The sequence below is a fragment of the Diabrotica undecimpunctata genome, chromosome 2, assembly GCF_040954645.1.
Source record: "Diabrotica undecimpunctata isolate CICGRU chromosome 2, icDiaUnde3, whole genome shotgun sequence".
NCBI classification, from domain to species: Eukaryota; Metazoa; Arthropoda; class Insecta; order Coleoptera; family Chrysomelidae; genus Diabrotica; species Diabrotica undecimpunctata.
Window position 1 is genome coordinate 22,165,612 of NC_092804.1, and position 15,742 is coordinate 22,181,353.

General features: G+C 34.1%; 1 protein-coding gene across 2 annotated transcripts in view; it reads left to right on the plus strand.

The window, feature by feature from the left end:
• The first annotated feature begins 10,888 nt into the window (after positions 1-10,888).
• LKRSDH (lysine ketoglutarate reductase/saccharopine dehydrogenase) overlaps positions 10,889-15,742 on the plus strand; it is a 30,473-nt gene continuing 25,619 nt past the window's right edge. Inside the window, exon 1 of one of the 2 annotated variants that reach the window (XM_072522485.1) lies at positions 10,889-11,115. In XM_072522485.1, the coding sequence (XP_072378586.1) occupies positions 11,059-11,115 (57 nt within the window). In that variant the 5' untranslated portion in view covers positions 10,889-11,058. Of the gene's footprint in view, positions 11,116-12,959; positions 13,080-15,742 lie in introns of those variants that run through there. The other variant, XM_072522484.1, reaches the window with a different exon arrangement.

Genomic DNA, 15,742 nt, shown 5'->3' on the forward strand with positions numbered 1-15,742 from the left:
GTCGGTAATAATCGCTGCGTCGAAGAATTCAGGTTTGTATGACCATAACTGCTACTTGTGAACAAGAATCGGCTACACTGTACGGCATCTTGTGGTTACGTCTGTTATAGAGAAGCACAAATAAATGTACTAATTATACATTCTCTGATTTCTGATGAAAAAACCCAAATTAAACGGGTAGTTTTCGGGGGCCGCTGAGTACATTTAAATTTAAGGACATTTGGCTTTTCAACGATGAAATCACTCTTCCAAATAGTGGAATTTTACTATAGAACATACGACGCCCTAAAAAAAGTTTACAGTTTCAAGGTTCCACGAAGTTCTCGTTCACTCCAAACGTACTCAGAGGAATATACTCGGCATAGTTAAAAGGAGTGTAAGACTATTGTGTCATGACACAATTTGCTAAGTCTGAAACTAAACTGATACAAAACAAATTTATTGGACGAGAAACATTGACTTACTTATATTTGAAAAATGCACATTAATAATTTCGAATTTTCAAATGATTAGTTTTGTCGACAAACCAAAACATGTTTACATATTGTAAAATTTAAAGAATGATTATTAAATAATAAACATATGGCTTCCTTATAATAAATAAACATGTTTAAACTTTCTAAACTTAAAATAACGTTTCTTCGTGAAGCAGAAAGACACTGGATAAAAAGAAGCATAGTATATGAAACAAAATTATATATAGTTCCTGTTTCCAGGAAAATGGCTCCAAAAGTGCTCCAAAACTATCTATAAATTCCTTAAAGTCCTCCAAAGTATCCAAAATCCATCAGAAGAAACATCAACTAGACTTGCCTACTTGCATCCATTTCAGGAAAGATAAAAAATTAAAATTGGACGACCAATAGTATACGAAGACAAACGAAGCAGCCAAATATTTGGAAGGGAAAGATCTTTATTTTTTCCTTCTGTAAAGAAGTGAAATAAGAAACTATTAGTGCCTTATTTACATTAAAATTGGTAGAACATAGCCTATAGAAAAATTATAACAACTCACATGATGGAGATTTTCACAAAAATCAAAACATATGATTTGTTCGACGATCAAGAACAGACGTAAAGCGGCTCTGTCGGGAACGGCGTTTCCCATCGAAATTATGTCACTGATAAATCGTACGCTTCAGTCTCATCAATAGAAAAGAAGTTCTAGATGAAAATTTAGATCACCTCTGATTTACCAAAACCAAATGTAATGTTAACGTTATTTAAAATGCAATTCAATTATACAGCGACGCATAAAAATTGTTGCGTTCTGAAATTAAATACAATAAAACATATAAGTTCTTTGGATCGTTACAACAGTAGGCATAAAAGTCAACGAAGATCTACAGCAACTAGTAAATCGAGTTGTGGAACACAGTGAACTCAGGTACGAAAAAAAGTAAATGTATGATGATCACTAAATCTCAACAACATAAGGGCCTAATGATCCACGGAGAACAAATAAAACGAGTCCAAAAATACAAATATTTATCTTTAACAATTGACGAAAACAACGACTATACTGAAGAAATCAAATCAAGAATTAGACAAGCAAAATAAGCTGTTATGCTAAATGAAAAATGTTTTGTATAGCATACATTTGTCGATCGGATTAAGATTTAGACATTTGAGGTGTTACGTGTTCTCTGCGCTGCTGTATAAAGTGGAGGCATGGATAGATTGGAGACTTTCGAAGTGTGAACTTACTGAAGAATGCTTAGAATAAGCTGAGTGGACAGAGTTACAAACGACAGTATTGGAAACAATAAAAAACAAAAAGAAGTCCTAAACATTATCAAAATTAGAAAGTTACATTTTTTGGGCTATGTTATGAGAGGTGAAAGCTACCAAGTGCTGCAGGTAATCATACACAGGAAAATACAAAGATGAAAAACATGAGGTAGAAGACACGCATCTTGGCTAAACAATGTAAGAATGCGCAGAACAACCGAAATTGCGCAATTTTTTTCTTTTTTGAAAACGATTTCCATAGTGAAAATCGAAACGTCAAACAACATATATAAAATGTAATATTTAGTACAATTAATTGTGGTTTAATCTTTGTGGCTTTCAACTGTTCAGAGCGAAGCCGCTATGATGGTTGCACGTAAGAAGAAGATACTTTTATTTGCGTCTTTTATTATGTTACATTCTAGTTTTATTCACATCTCGTTTACATTTCCTTCTTTTTTTGCGGTGTTTATCTTAAACCTTTCGTATAAACCTGTCGTTTAATAATAACTATCAAAAATAAACCACACCAAAAAATCAAATAACAATATACGAAGTATTTTTAAACATCAAATTAAAAAAAATAGATAGCCAAATAAATATGTTATATCTTGAAAATAATCCTTCACTCGTCTCGGGTGGTGTTCAATTTCATACCATATGTAACTGTCGGCCGTACATACAGACTCTTTTAATGGATTGATGTTTATTTTATCCCGATGTCACTCTTATTGCTCTGGTATCAAATTCTGAAAAAATATCGACCTTTTTTAGGCAAATGGAAGCTCATATTTGGTCCCATAATGTCAAAGAGAAAATAAACATGAATTGTTTTAATTCTACATGAGAATTGCATGTATCAAACAATATAACGGATAAGTTTGTACAGAAGATACGTTTATCATCAAATTGTATTTTATTGAAGTTAAAGTGGCAATTCCATAATCAGTTTTTGTTAAAATTTTTGTTAGCTACTGAATCTCTGCACTTGGATTTTTATTTCTATTATGGATTCGGCATTTTTTTGTGGAAATGAATATAGCAGCAATGATAGCATAACAGATGAAACTTATCTACCAGATATGTTTGACGGTAAGCTTTTTTCCTAGATTATGTAATATATTTTTAGTAAATTATTGTTTGTAGATTGATCTAGTAGTGATGATCAAAGTGTCGAAGGCGACCAGTTGGACCAATAAGTAGATTCTTCTTATTATGAACACCTGCCGCTACCTCTATCAGATGTAACAAATAATCAAGTTCCCAGCTCTTCAAATTATGCAAAAAAGAAGATGGATTTGAAATGAACAAATTCGAAAAATAAGGCAGCTCAAACGTCTCTTTGGAGTTCCAACCTAGATCCTGAAACTCAAGTGAAAACTCCCATTCAATATTTTAATAAATTAGTTAATGAAGCTCTTTTAGATCACACGGTGGAGCAATCAGATCTGTACTTTTACTTGGTAAGATTCAATAATACGGACCAGTCTCGTCAGCCTTATAAACATCTTTCGGTAAATAGCCACTTAATAAATTTGGCAGTTTCCTTTGCCACTCTGAAAGTCGTCAAGGTTAACATTTGCAGCTTCTCCAGAAATTGCTTTAAATTAAATGTTATGTCTTAAGCAAAACTTGTCAAGCTAACCATTGGAAGCTTTAAAATTCAAATTGAGTTCTTTCGTCACCTCTAAAGTTCTTTCTTTTATTATCGGTCCAGATAATGGACTGTTCTTATTTGTCACTTTACAAAACCAATCGCACACTATAATATCGATGGCAATACCATCAGTTTTAATTATCTTTTTTTGTTGAACATTTCCACTTTCACTATACCTTCTTCTTAAGGTGCCTTCTCCATTACTGAAGCTTGGCTATAACTACAGCAAATTGCTCTCTATATTGAGCTGTTCTTAGTATCGAATGTGTGTCCATGCCTGTCCAGTCTCTTACATTCTTCAACCAGGAGCATTTTCTTCTTCCTGGACCTCTTCTTTCTTCTTCCTTCCACTTTCCCTTCCATAACAAGTCATAGGAAGTTGTATTTTTCTCCTCTGTAAATATGTCCTAGATAACTCGTTTTTCTGTTTTTTACAAGATTTAGGAGTTCTCTCTTCACTATACCACTTTTTTAAATCGACCTTTTTTAGGCGTATCCTTAGCAAGAAGTCGAGGCATAAACAAAAAGGATGTAAACGATTACTTTGATCTATTAGAGCAAGTTATTCTAGAAAATGAATTGATGGAGAGACCCGGGAGTTTATTTAACATGGACGAAACAGGACTCCAACTGAATAATAAACCTGCATTTGTTGTAGCCCAAAAGGTATCTAAAAATGTAGCATCAGTAACTTCTTAGGAGAAGGGGGAAACAAATACATGTATACTCGTTTTCATCGTTCTTGGCGTATGCCTGAAATAAGCTACTACGGAATTTTTAATATTCGTCTCTCTCTGATACACAGATGCGTAATTCAATTGTGCGAGTCACGTTCGTCATGGTAAAGTGCGATGAGAAGGGAATGAAGAGACCACTCACGTCTCCCAGTATTGTAGCAATAACACCGATGCGTTTGGCCGATACGGTGTCGGTGATAAGTTCGGCCTCTTTACGAATACAGATAGCTGGCAGTGACGTGTTTTTTTTAACATGTTACCCTGATTTGTGCAGGTTTGAAGTAGCTGATGAAATAGTTTTTATAAGTAAACAGTTTTTACTTAATTAATAGTTTGAGCTCTTACTGTGTGGAATTCCATTACATAAAATAATACTCTCGACACCTTAAAAATTCCAGTTTATTATAAATTAACTCTCTCTCTCTCTCTCTTCTGATACCCATTGCAATAATGACTTGTGGCATTGTTCTTGAATGGGCTGGCTAATCGGTTTATAATTGTAGCAATTACCATTGATATTTTATGTTGTTTTAGTCGATTTTAGTCAGTCATTGTTGGAATTTGTTCCGAACAGTTTTACTTTATTATTTTTTGTTGTGAATAACTAATTGTTCTATTTAATAAAAAAAATGCCGGGAAAAACGATAACAGGAGAAATGCGACATGTGTAGTTCATTTATTGGAGTATTTTAAAAAAGAAAAAGAAAACAACGGACCTTTGCTTTCGTTATCATCGGTACATGAACGAGTAGCGGACGCTTTGAAAATCAGTCTTCGCACAGTGACAAGAATAAAGAGTGAATACAAGACAGGAGCAGCTCTTACTACACCAGGAGAGTCACGTAATGTACAAAAAAAAAGACTAATGATGTCAGCGATACTATAAAAGGAGAGATTAGAAATGTACTGTATGGCATGAAAGCAAAAGGAGAGCACGTTACAATTAAAGTTCTAAATACACAATTAAGAAACAAGGATCTCTATGACGGTTCTGATACAAGTTTGTGACGTCTTATGAAAAATTGTGGGTTTTCATACAAACTAGAAAATAGTAGACGAGTGCTATGTGAGAAACCATGTATTGTCTCCAAACGACTGTGTTTTTTGAGGCATTATATGAGAAATTTTTTATGTCCAAGCCCACTTCAGTTCGTTTTTTTAGATGAAACATGGATATTCCTAAAAGGGGCATATATACGTACTTGGCAAGATGACTGTATGAAAAGCATCAGAAAAGGACACGAAAATACAGGTAAACGCTTTGTTGTTTTACATGTCGGAAGTAGGCAAGGATTTGTTAAAGATGCTGGATTACTGTTTTCTACGAAATCGAAGAGTGCAGACTATCATGATTCTATGGATAAAGTCTTTTAAAAAGTGGGTCTCCGAAAAGCTGATACCAATGTTGGAGGAACCATCTCTAATTATTATGGATAATGCCTCATACCATAGCTCTTTAATAGAAAAGTTACCGAATGCCAGTTGGAAAAAATCGGACTTAACAAGAATGGTTACGAGCAAAAAAAATAATTTTTGACGACGATTCGGGCAAGATAGAGCTATTGAGTCTTTGTCGCCAGAATAAACCACAAAATACCAGGTACGTTATAGACGAGCTACTCCAAGAACATGGGCATCAGGTTTTGAGATTACCTCCATATCACTGTCAATATAATCCGATTGAGTTGGTCTGGGGCATTTCTAAACAATACTATGATCGTCATATTGGAGAACATGGACGTGGAGATGAAACAGTGAAAAAAGTTTGGGGCGATGCATTAGCTGAAGCAACACCTTCAGTGTGGGCGAGTTGTGTTAACCATACTGAAAAATTAATTCAGGACGACTGGGCAAAAATGGTCACATAGGATGAAAATAAAAGTAGGATTATCATCGATTTGGCGGAAGATTCCAATGATGAAAACAGTTCCAGTGAAGACGCTGACTGATTAGCTAATTAATCAAGGTCAGTACGTTGTAACAGTTCAGAATTCGCTACAGTGCTTAAAACTTAAAAAATCTGTATCATTTTTTAATTAAAGTGGGTTAAATAATTAACACTTTTTTGGGTATATTTCAAAATCCTTTTAAAATGTACTTTTCGTTATATCCTGTCCTATTGTACTGCAAGCTAGAAAAATACTTCTTCGCAGTTTATACGTATATTCCGTTATTAGAAATTTAATGAAAAATAATTTATAATTTTCTTTTATAACTATTATTTCGTTTGACATGCTACATTTTGCTCCGCCACTGGAGGAGGTAAACGAATCGAGCTTAGACAAGGAAAGACAGATGAAACAACTTATTGCAAGTGTTTTTACACGCACACGCCAAGAACGATGAAAACGATTATATCATCTGTTACAATGCGACCTGCATATTCAAAGGCAAAAATAAAAAGCAAGAATTCGAAGACGGCATGCCCCCAGGATCAAAGGTTTACATGAATGAAAAGTCCGCTTACATAAACACAGATATATTTATTGATTGGTTAACACATCACTTTGTTCCTAGAAAGCCCCCAGAAAAAGTCCTACTGGTTTTGGATGGTCATGCATGTCATTGCAACTCCGTCCAAATGTTGGAGTATGCAGACGAAAATGAGATCATTCTACTGTGTTTACCAAGCCACACTACACAGTTTTTGCAACCATTAGATCGTTCATTTTTTAAGTCGCTGAAGTCACATTATTACAATGCTTGCAATTCATTTGTTAAAATGAATCCTATAAAGAACACTCCTGGTTTTCACACATGTGGTATTTATCCAGTCGACCGGAATGCAATTCCAGAGTACGCCTTTCTTGAGAGTTCAACAACACAAATTACTGAAATAGATGATCTAACCAACCAACGTCTAAACCTACCATCTACAAGCAGTTCGATGCCGTCTCATACGTCACCATCTCACACATCACCATTAGAACTACCATCTATACCTGATAATAAGCCGACCTGTAAAGAAAATATCATTCCCGGTAAAATTTTAGATAATATCTCTCCAGTACCTTCTACATCAGGTATTTCACAAGTTAGGAAACGCGGTAGACAATTGGTTAGAGTACTTACTAGTCCAGTCAATTTGGCGATACGCAAAAATTTAGATGTTAAAAAGAAAGAAAAGGAAGCTAAAAAGAATAAAGGGCCTCTGGAAAAAAACTCAAGAACCAAAAGAAGATGTTTTGTGAGTCATCTTCTTCGAAGACTCTGACGATCATATGGAAATTACTAAAGACTCTAGTGATGATCTACAAGATGAAACAAATTGTGAATGTGACGGCTGTGGGGAAATATAATTCAACCACATCGAAACAAGAAGACTGGGTACAGTGCGTGCATTGCAATTCTTGGTTTCATGTCAAAATATGTTCAACTGCTCAAAATATGTTAATTTATGTGATATGTGGAAAATTATTGCCAAAAAAACGTGCCAAATAAAGTTTATGATCGAGCCATATCACCCTTAGTGTCCGAATCATCTTACCCTGACACATCGGGTGAGTTGGCCTTTTACAATTTTTTGTATTTTGATGTTTACTGTTTTTGTATGTAAGTATTTGCCTTAACCAACTCTGTACACTTTCTTTGAATGGTATTTTAATATAAATATATAAATATTCCAGAGCGTAGACTTTTTTGTGCTAAGATACAGACAGTCAAAAAAATGTGAGCCATCTCTCCCAGACTTACCCTACCCACTTATATAATTACTTTTATGGCTACAATAAGTTATGTACATATTTGGATTTCCGGAGCGCCAATTTTAATCGTTTAATCGCCTTTACCTGACTGTTCGTTGTTGGCAGGTAGAATTATAGTAATTTCTTAGAAAAACTGAAGGCAAATCTTATACAGAGTTTTTGTGACGAGGGTCCGTTGTTCAGAGGTGTCTTTCTATTTAAGCACTTATGAAATGTTCAAGGAACAAAAACTTTCCGTTCAGTAGCGGTTTCCGTTATGGAGAGGTGTCCGTTAACAAAAGTTTTTTCGATACTTTTTGTTTTTGTCAATTATCATATTTTAATTTACACTAAATTAATATACCTACTGTTAATTACTTTCATGTACTTTGACAATAATGTAATTTTAAATGCAAAATAAATATTCTACTTAAAACAAATTCATTAAGTAACAATACGCGTGAAAATATTAACAATATTTCCATTAAATTCTTATATTTTTTTCTATTAAGGTTAATATATTTTTTTTTTCAAAAAAAAGGGGAAACTACGTGAAATAACGATACCAGCAGATATCATTAGGTAGCAATAAATTTTCCAATAGTTATACTGATATTAAAATAATTTAAAAAAACCATTTTTTACAATCAATGTTTTCGGTCAAAGTTAATATAAAAACTATTAATAAAATAATTTAAGATATCAGTTAACTAAAAATAAAAATGAAAACAGTTACGTGTACGTGTACTTGTCGAGTAAGTAGAAAATATATAATAAACTGCAATTTCTATAGGTATCTTAGTAAAAATAAAGTGCAAAAGACACAACTTAGACGTCTGTTCAATTATCTCTTGCCTAGGTGCTTCCATTGATTTACATCTTCAGCTGTCTTGAGTTTGTTGTGCTGTCCTCGCACAAGAAACGGTACGTTGAATGACGGATTTTATCATTCCACTGAATCCTTGACGTTCCCCTTGCTCTCCTACCTCGAACGTTCATGGAAACAATTAGTTTTTCTAAACTATTTTCGTTGACAGTCGCTGTAAACAGATTGTAAACAATATTTTTTTAAAAGATGATAAAGATGATGATGATAAGTAGTCTAAAATATCAGGAGAATTCTACTTTAACACCACCAGTTTCACCACCATACTGAAGCATTCAGAAGACCAATATTTTTACTACTCGCATTTTGATCGCTTGAGAGATGCATGTATCTCTGCAAATTTTTATTAAATGACGCATCGCGTTTTTGGAAATTCGCCTTCGAACCAAGGTTCAAAAGCTGAAATGGAACGACCACGTGCTAGGACGAGGAGAATTTCGAGTTTGCTAGCCTAAAGTATGGGTGTAAGAGCTTATATCTCTGCTATGCTTGCCAATTGAGAAGTACACTCTGGTCTCTGTTGTTTTAGGATTTGGTTTGGGGTAGTCCACACTTTTAATGTGTTTTTGTTATTTATAATAATATTGCTTTAAGATCGCTTTTGGACAAAAAATTCTAAAAAGGTATGATTTACTATTTCTAAGCACTATTTTTATTATTTACAGTTTCTTTTACTTCTTCTTAATTTTTGTCTCCATCTGGTTCAATATTTTCTCAAACATCTAGATCTGTTTTATTCCTCTTCTTTCTTTAATTTCGTTTCATTTTACCACAACATATACACTATCCATCGTTTTTATTTTTTTTTTTAAACTAACTCTCATATATTAGAGCAATTAGAATTAATTAATACAAATTAGAGCGAGAAGTTGAAACGAGAATAATGGCAGGAAACAGATCTTTCTTTGCAATGCAACATCTAATAAAGTCAAAACTTCTTTCACGAGACACAAAAATCCGGATATATAAGACCATAATACGACCAGCAGTCGCGTATGGAAGCGAAACATGGACGCCAACAAAAAGAGAAATAAATAAATTGCTGGTGTGGGAACGTAAAATTCTTCGAATGATATATGGCCCTTGCAGAGACAGCGTGACAAACGAATGGAGGGGCAGATACAATAACGAGCTAGAGTCTCTATTCGGAAAAGAAAATCTAGTCAGATATATAAAGGCCAATAGACTCAGATGGGCAGGGCATGTGATACGCAGTAACGACAATCGCCTTATTAACAATGTGTTCTGGGAAAGGCCAGAGGGAAGAAGGTCTGTACGGCGGCCTAGAAAAAGGTGGAAAGATGCAGTCAAAGAAGATCTGGAGAAAATGGGAGTGCGACAATTGGAATTACCGGCACAGGACCGACAAACATGGAAGGCAATAGTAACCGCGGCAAAGACTCACGAAGGGTTGTAGCGCCATTGATGATGATGATGAACTATCATATATTTAGTTTTCTTAACGTTGAGTTTTAATCCATACTGATCACAAGTCTGTTTTATTCTGGTGTATCTAAGTGCACCTAAATTATTGCTTTGTATTAGATTCGGTCTAATTTTTTAAGTCTAGTATTTGTAGCAGACTTATATAAAAAGCAAAACATAGTCAAGAATTGACCTGGTATATGCCCTTAGGCATACATTAGGTTAACCTTAGGATTAGCGCTCCATTGGTGACGGTTAACTACTTTTAAAACATTTAGGCTTTTTTCGCATTTAATTAAACAGTTTTTAATATGTTCTTCCCATGTTAAATAGAGTTTATAGTGGATTTTTGGCCTCCCTTATTGTAAAATATAAGTTTTATGAGTATAAAAATATATTATTACCCGACAACCAGAAAAGGTTTACGTTTAATAATTTAGTTCACTATTTCGTGGCAAAACGTGACCATTTCTTATAAATTGATTGTAGCTTTACCCATTTTTTTTATTTATAACTGCTTTTTACGTCAAATTTTCATAATTTATGAATGTATATTTATATTTAGTGTATATTTTTTCAAACGATAGTAATGTCAATTATCCTACAGAAATATTTAGGATTTGCGAAGAAATGTGATGGAGTTTTTTATAATCCTAGTAAAGTTCTATATGCGTGGTTGCTAAGGTTAGAGGTTATTCGATTACTTTTAAATATTTTGTTCGTTTGATTGTTAAGCAATTTTGATAAGACACTTTAAATTTAAGCGCAGATCGAACAATTTCAGTTTATCGAATGATGTTGCACCAATAACAAGTATTAATAGTATATTTGTCATTTAAAAACTAGTAGTTTGTTTAATTATGAAACTGATATCGTAATTTATTGATAAACGTGGATAAGTTCAAAAGCATCGCGTCTAATTTAGTGCAATTTTTCAAAATGTGGAGAACTAGTAGGATCGTGGAGAAGTATCCTAGAGTTGCTACTCGGGCTTATGTAAGTTGTAAAGTTGCATTTGCAGATATTTTAATGGATTTTATAATTTTATTTTATATTAAAAATTCTTTTTTATTTTCAATGAGTTTCTAAAAACAATTATCAAATATATTGTCATTTTTTTACTCTTGTGTACCGTCTTTATTCTTTCCTTTGTTAAGGCCCGGCAGGTCCGTATTAAAATCGTGACTCATCCCTCTGATTGTCCATATAATAACTTTTAAAAGAAAAATTCTGACGTGATGTGGGGTCAATAGGTTTTTGGGGGGCTTTTTCTTTCCATCTTTTATATTTTCTTTTACTTAAATGAAAAGTCTTAGAGTCTCGAAACTTGGAAAACATGATCCTCTTAATTTGAGTTGAAGTTAATAGCTCTTCTTTTTCTTTTTTCTTGTCTTTCCATTTTTCTTTTAAAGACAAAGCTGTAGAGTCTTAAAACTTGTACACATGTTCCTCTTAATGGGATTTAGGATTAATAAGTCTTCCTTTTTTCTTTTTCTTAAAGGAAAAGTCCTACAGTCTTGAAATATTGTACACAGACTTTTTTGGATACAAGGAAGAACCATGTTAAAATTGATATAATATAAATATAATAATATGAGTTACATGAATGTGTCCGTCCGCCCAAAATATAAGAATTCTTTCGACTACGTTGTGAATGATGTAACTGCTGTGATTGGAATATCTAAAGAGAATAATTTGTTTTATATAGGTTAGGTGTTACTCTCTGTTAGGTGAGTAGATGAGGCAGAGAGATGACTTCGAACCTTTACTGTGATTTTACGTTGAATGAAATATAAATACAATACGGCAAGCCGATGTTCAGTAGTTTCTTCAATAGTCTAGCATGCCAGACGTGGTTAAAGGCTTTTTGGACATCGAGAAAAATGCGTAATGATATTTTGTGGTCGTTTAGACTGTGTGAAATATGACGATTTCTGTCAACGTCGTTTTGGTGAAATGACCTTCTGTAAAGCTGAATTGAAACGTAGGAATGATGTTGTGGTCTGTAGTAAAGTCCACGAGTCTTTCCCTAAGGATCCTCTCGAAGACTTTAGCCCAGACACTTAGTAGAGTGATTGGCCTGTAAGAGTTTAGATCGATCTTGGGTTTGTCCTTTTTGAAGAGCATAATTATATTTGCTACCTTCCACGGTGATGAAAAGTAGCAGAGTCTGAGAGTGGCGTTGACAATGTTCGTCAGGTAGAGTGTGACGCTCGGTGGGAGGTGTTTCACGCAGTTCCTGGCAATGTTGTTAGGCCCCGGTGAATTTGAGTTACCGATTTGGCAGAAGTGTTCCAATGTTTATTGATGCACAGGTGCCATGATCGGATATTCATGTGGTTCCTGTAGATCGAAAGGGGTGGCGAGTCATCTTTCTATGTCTCGCTCGGTATTTTTGCGAAAGGCGTGGTCAAATCTGTAGTTATTAGGAGTGATAAGTATATTTTGTAAATGGTTTTTGAAGGAAATAATGCATAAGTTAAGGCACTATATATAAACCGCTGGCGCTGTGACTATCAGACTTCACCACACTAACTATTAGAAGGCTAAGTCAATAGTATTTTTCTTTACCGTACTAGGAGTTGCGGGCTCAAATTCCATGTGGAGGAATTTTTAAAAATTTATACAAATTGTAAAATATATATTATGTAAGCTGCCAAAAATGTTCAAAAAATGCTTTTATTTTGTATTATTATTGACTAATATTACTTGTTTAAAAGTATTCATAATGCGAAGAAAATTGTTAATACAGCTCTGCACAAAGATTATAACTTTCATAAAAAGACCAATATAACCAGAACTGTGTTAATCAGCCAAACTAATTATTTACTTTTAACTAATATTGGTTGATAACAATGGCTATAATTAGAAGTGCTAAAATTAGTGTACAGTACTTTACGAAAAATGACAGTGTTGGACATTGTGGGGGTTTTTGGACCAGGTCGTACTCCAAGAAAAAGGTATACGTAAGTAACTTTTTAATCGTTGTCTTTGAGATCTTATACATGCCTTCATCAAATGTTATGAGCCACTGTGTTAACTAATACATGCCTTCATTAAATTTTATGAGCCCATGTCTTAACTAAATACCATCGATTACATTTTGAAGACAAAATGAGGTCTTTTCCAGTCAGCGACCGTCTTTTTTTACTAAGTAGGTCAGATGATCATAATTTATTTCACTTTCTTCTCTCAGGTTATTTCAGAAGGAATACGGGATAGCATATTTTGATTTTTAGTCTGTTTTGATAAAGCAAAGTGCCTTCAGATATTCGTGCAGGATTTTGTTTGAATTTTGCGTATTAGTTATTCTCCATATTTTAGTTTTGCATCTATATAATATGTATTTATATATATATATATCGTTAAGAGGTCTTTTGGACCCATTGCTGGATGGATAATTTATATGGTCTTCTGTTCTTACATTCTTCTTCTTCTTCTTGTGCCACTCTTATAGGAGATTGGAAATCATCAAGGCTATCCTGACCTTGTTTACAGCTGACCTAAAGAGTCCATTAGTGGTACAGCCAAACCACTTTCTCAAATTACGCAACGATGACATTCTTCTACGGCCTGGATTCCGTTTTCCTTCTATTTTTCCTTGCATTATATTTTGAAGTAATGCGTATTTATGTCCTCTGATCAGGTGACCCAAATATTCGAGTTTTCTTCGTTTGATCGTTGACAAAATTTCTGGGTCTTTTCCTATCCTTTGCATTACTTCAAAGTTTGTGTCTCTTTCAACCTATCTTATCTTCAGCATACGAAGGTAGCACCACATCTCGAAACTTTCAATATTTTTTATGTTGTTCTGTTTGAGAGTCCAGGCCCCTACACCGTATAATAGCGTGTTAAATACGTAGCCCCTTAGCATTCTTAATCGTAGAGGGATGCTTATATCTCTGTTGCAGAAGAATTTCCTCATCTTTATGAAGGTTACCTTGACAATTTCGATACGTCTTTTTATTTCATTGTTTTCGTCTCCAGTTTCGTTTATTGAAGTCCCCAAGTATTTGTAACTTGATAGTTTTTCAATTTGAATTCCGTTTATTCTAATATGTGCTGGTTGTGTCATGTTCTTACTCAAGACCATATACTTGTTCTTACCTGTCAGCTTCCAATCTACGATTTCCATCTCTCTGACATCTTCTGTTATTGGAGGGTTAGCATACAATGGGTACACTTCTCCATTCTCCATCTAGTACTTTTCCACCAAATATTCCGCGAAGTATCTTTCTTTCCCATGCTTCCAATGTATTATGTATGGTTTTGTTTATAGTCCAAGTCTCGGCAGCGTACAGCATTGTGGGGATATTTATAGTTTTGTATACTCTGATATACAACTGATCAATTCTCCACCTCAATTTAAAGGAGCCCCTGGTGTTTATTGCTCGAGTTTCCATGTACTTGGATTTATTAATATTAACTTTCAGTCCCATTTTAAAGCTTTTCCGAATAAGCCTTTTTGCTATAATTGCCAGTTCTTTTCCATTTCTTGCAATGAGAAACTCATTATCAGCGTACGCTAAGCATTGGTGCTCTTTGTAGAAAAGATTACTGGACCTATTTATCCCACTAGCGGTTACAATTTGTTTAAAACTATATTTTATAGTAAGGTAAAAAACGGATCTCCTTGGCGAACACCTTCTTTCACTTCAAATTCTTCTGAGACTGTACCACTGCATTTCACAGCACAAATGGTTTTTCTAATTGTCATTTTTACCAATCTTATTATTTTTCTTGAAACTTGGAATTCTTTTAGCGATTCTATTAATTTGTTTTTGTCTATTGTATCGTGGGCGGCCTTGCAATCAAAGAAAAGAACTTGTTCTAAAATATTATATGCATGGCAATTGATCAACATTTTTTTTAACATAAAAATTAGATCGGTTGTTGATCTTTCCTTGCGAAATCCTCCCTGGTATTCTCCTAAATTCTTCTCCATATATACTTCTAGTCGTTTTTTAATTAGTATGGTGAGCACTTTGTATATTACCTCTAACAAAGATATTCCTCTATAGTTTGCGCATTGAGTTCTATCTCCCTTTTTGTGTATAGGCATTATAATGGACTTGTTCCAGTCTTGAAGTATTTCTTCGGCGTCCCACACTTCTACTATTAACTCATCCATCTTTCACATATTTGGTCTTTGTCCACTATCAGGTTTCCTTGCTCATCTTTTACATTCATCATTCTTCCCTGGTACCCAATTTTATTGTATTTTTTTTTGTAGAAATTTTTATTTATTTATTTTTTTGTTGTAATTCTCTTCAATACGCTTTACTTTATCATCTAAATACTTTTTTTCCGCCCCCTCTTTTTTTCATTGTTGGAAATACCTTTATAGGCCATCTTGTTTTTCCGATCGCAAACTTTTTAATCTCCTGATCTTTTTTTTAACTTGGCTCTACACATATAAAACGTGTATGGACTAATTTTTTCGATGTTGCTTCTAGTCAAATGCGTTTCTTGTATTGCTTCTTCTAAATGTACCTATCTTCTAGAGATGTTGGCAACCACATTGATCCATCTTATTCTATTCAGAGTAGCTCGAAATAGATCAGTTGACGTTAGACCAGTCCACTTTCTAAGAATGGCCAGTCAGGATATACGTCTACGTCCA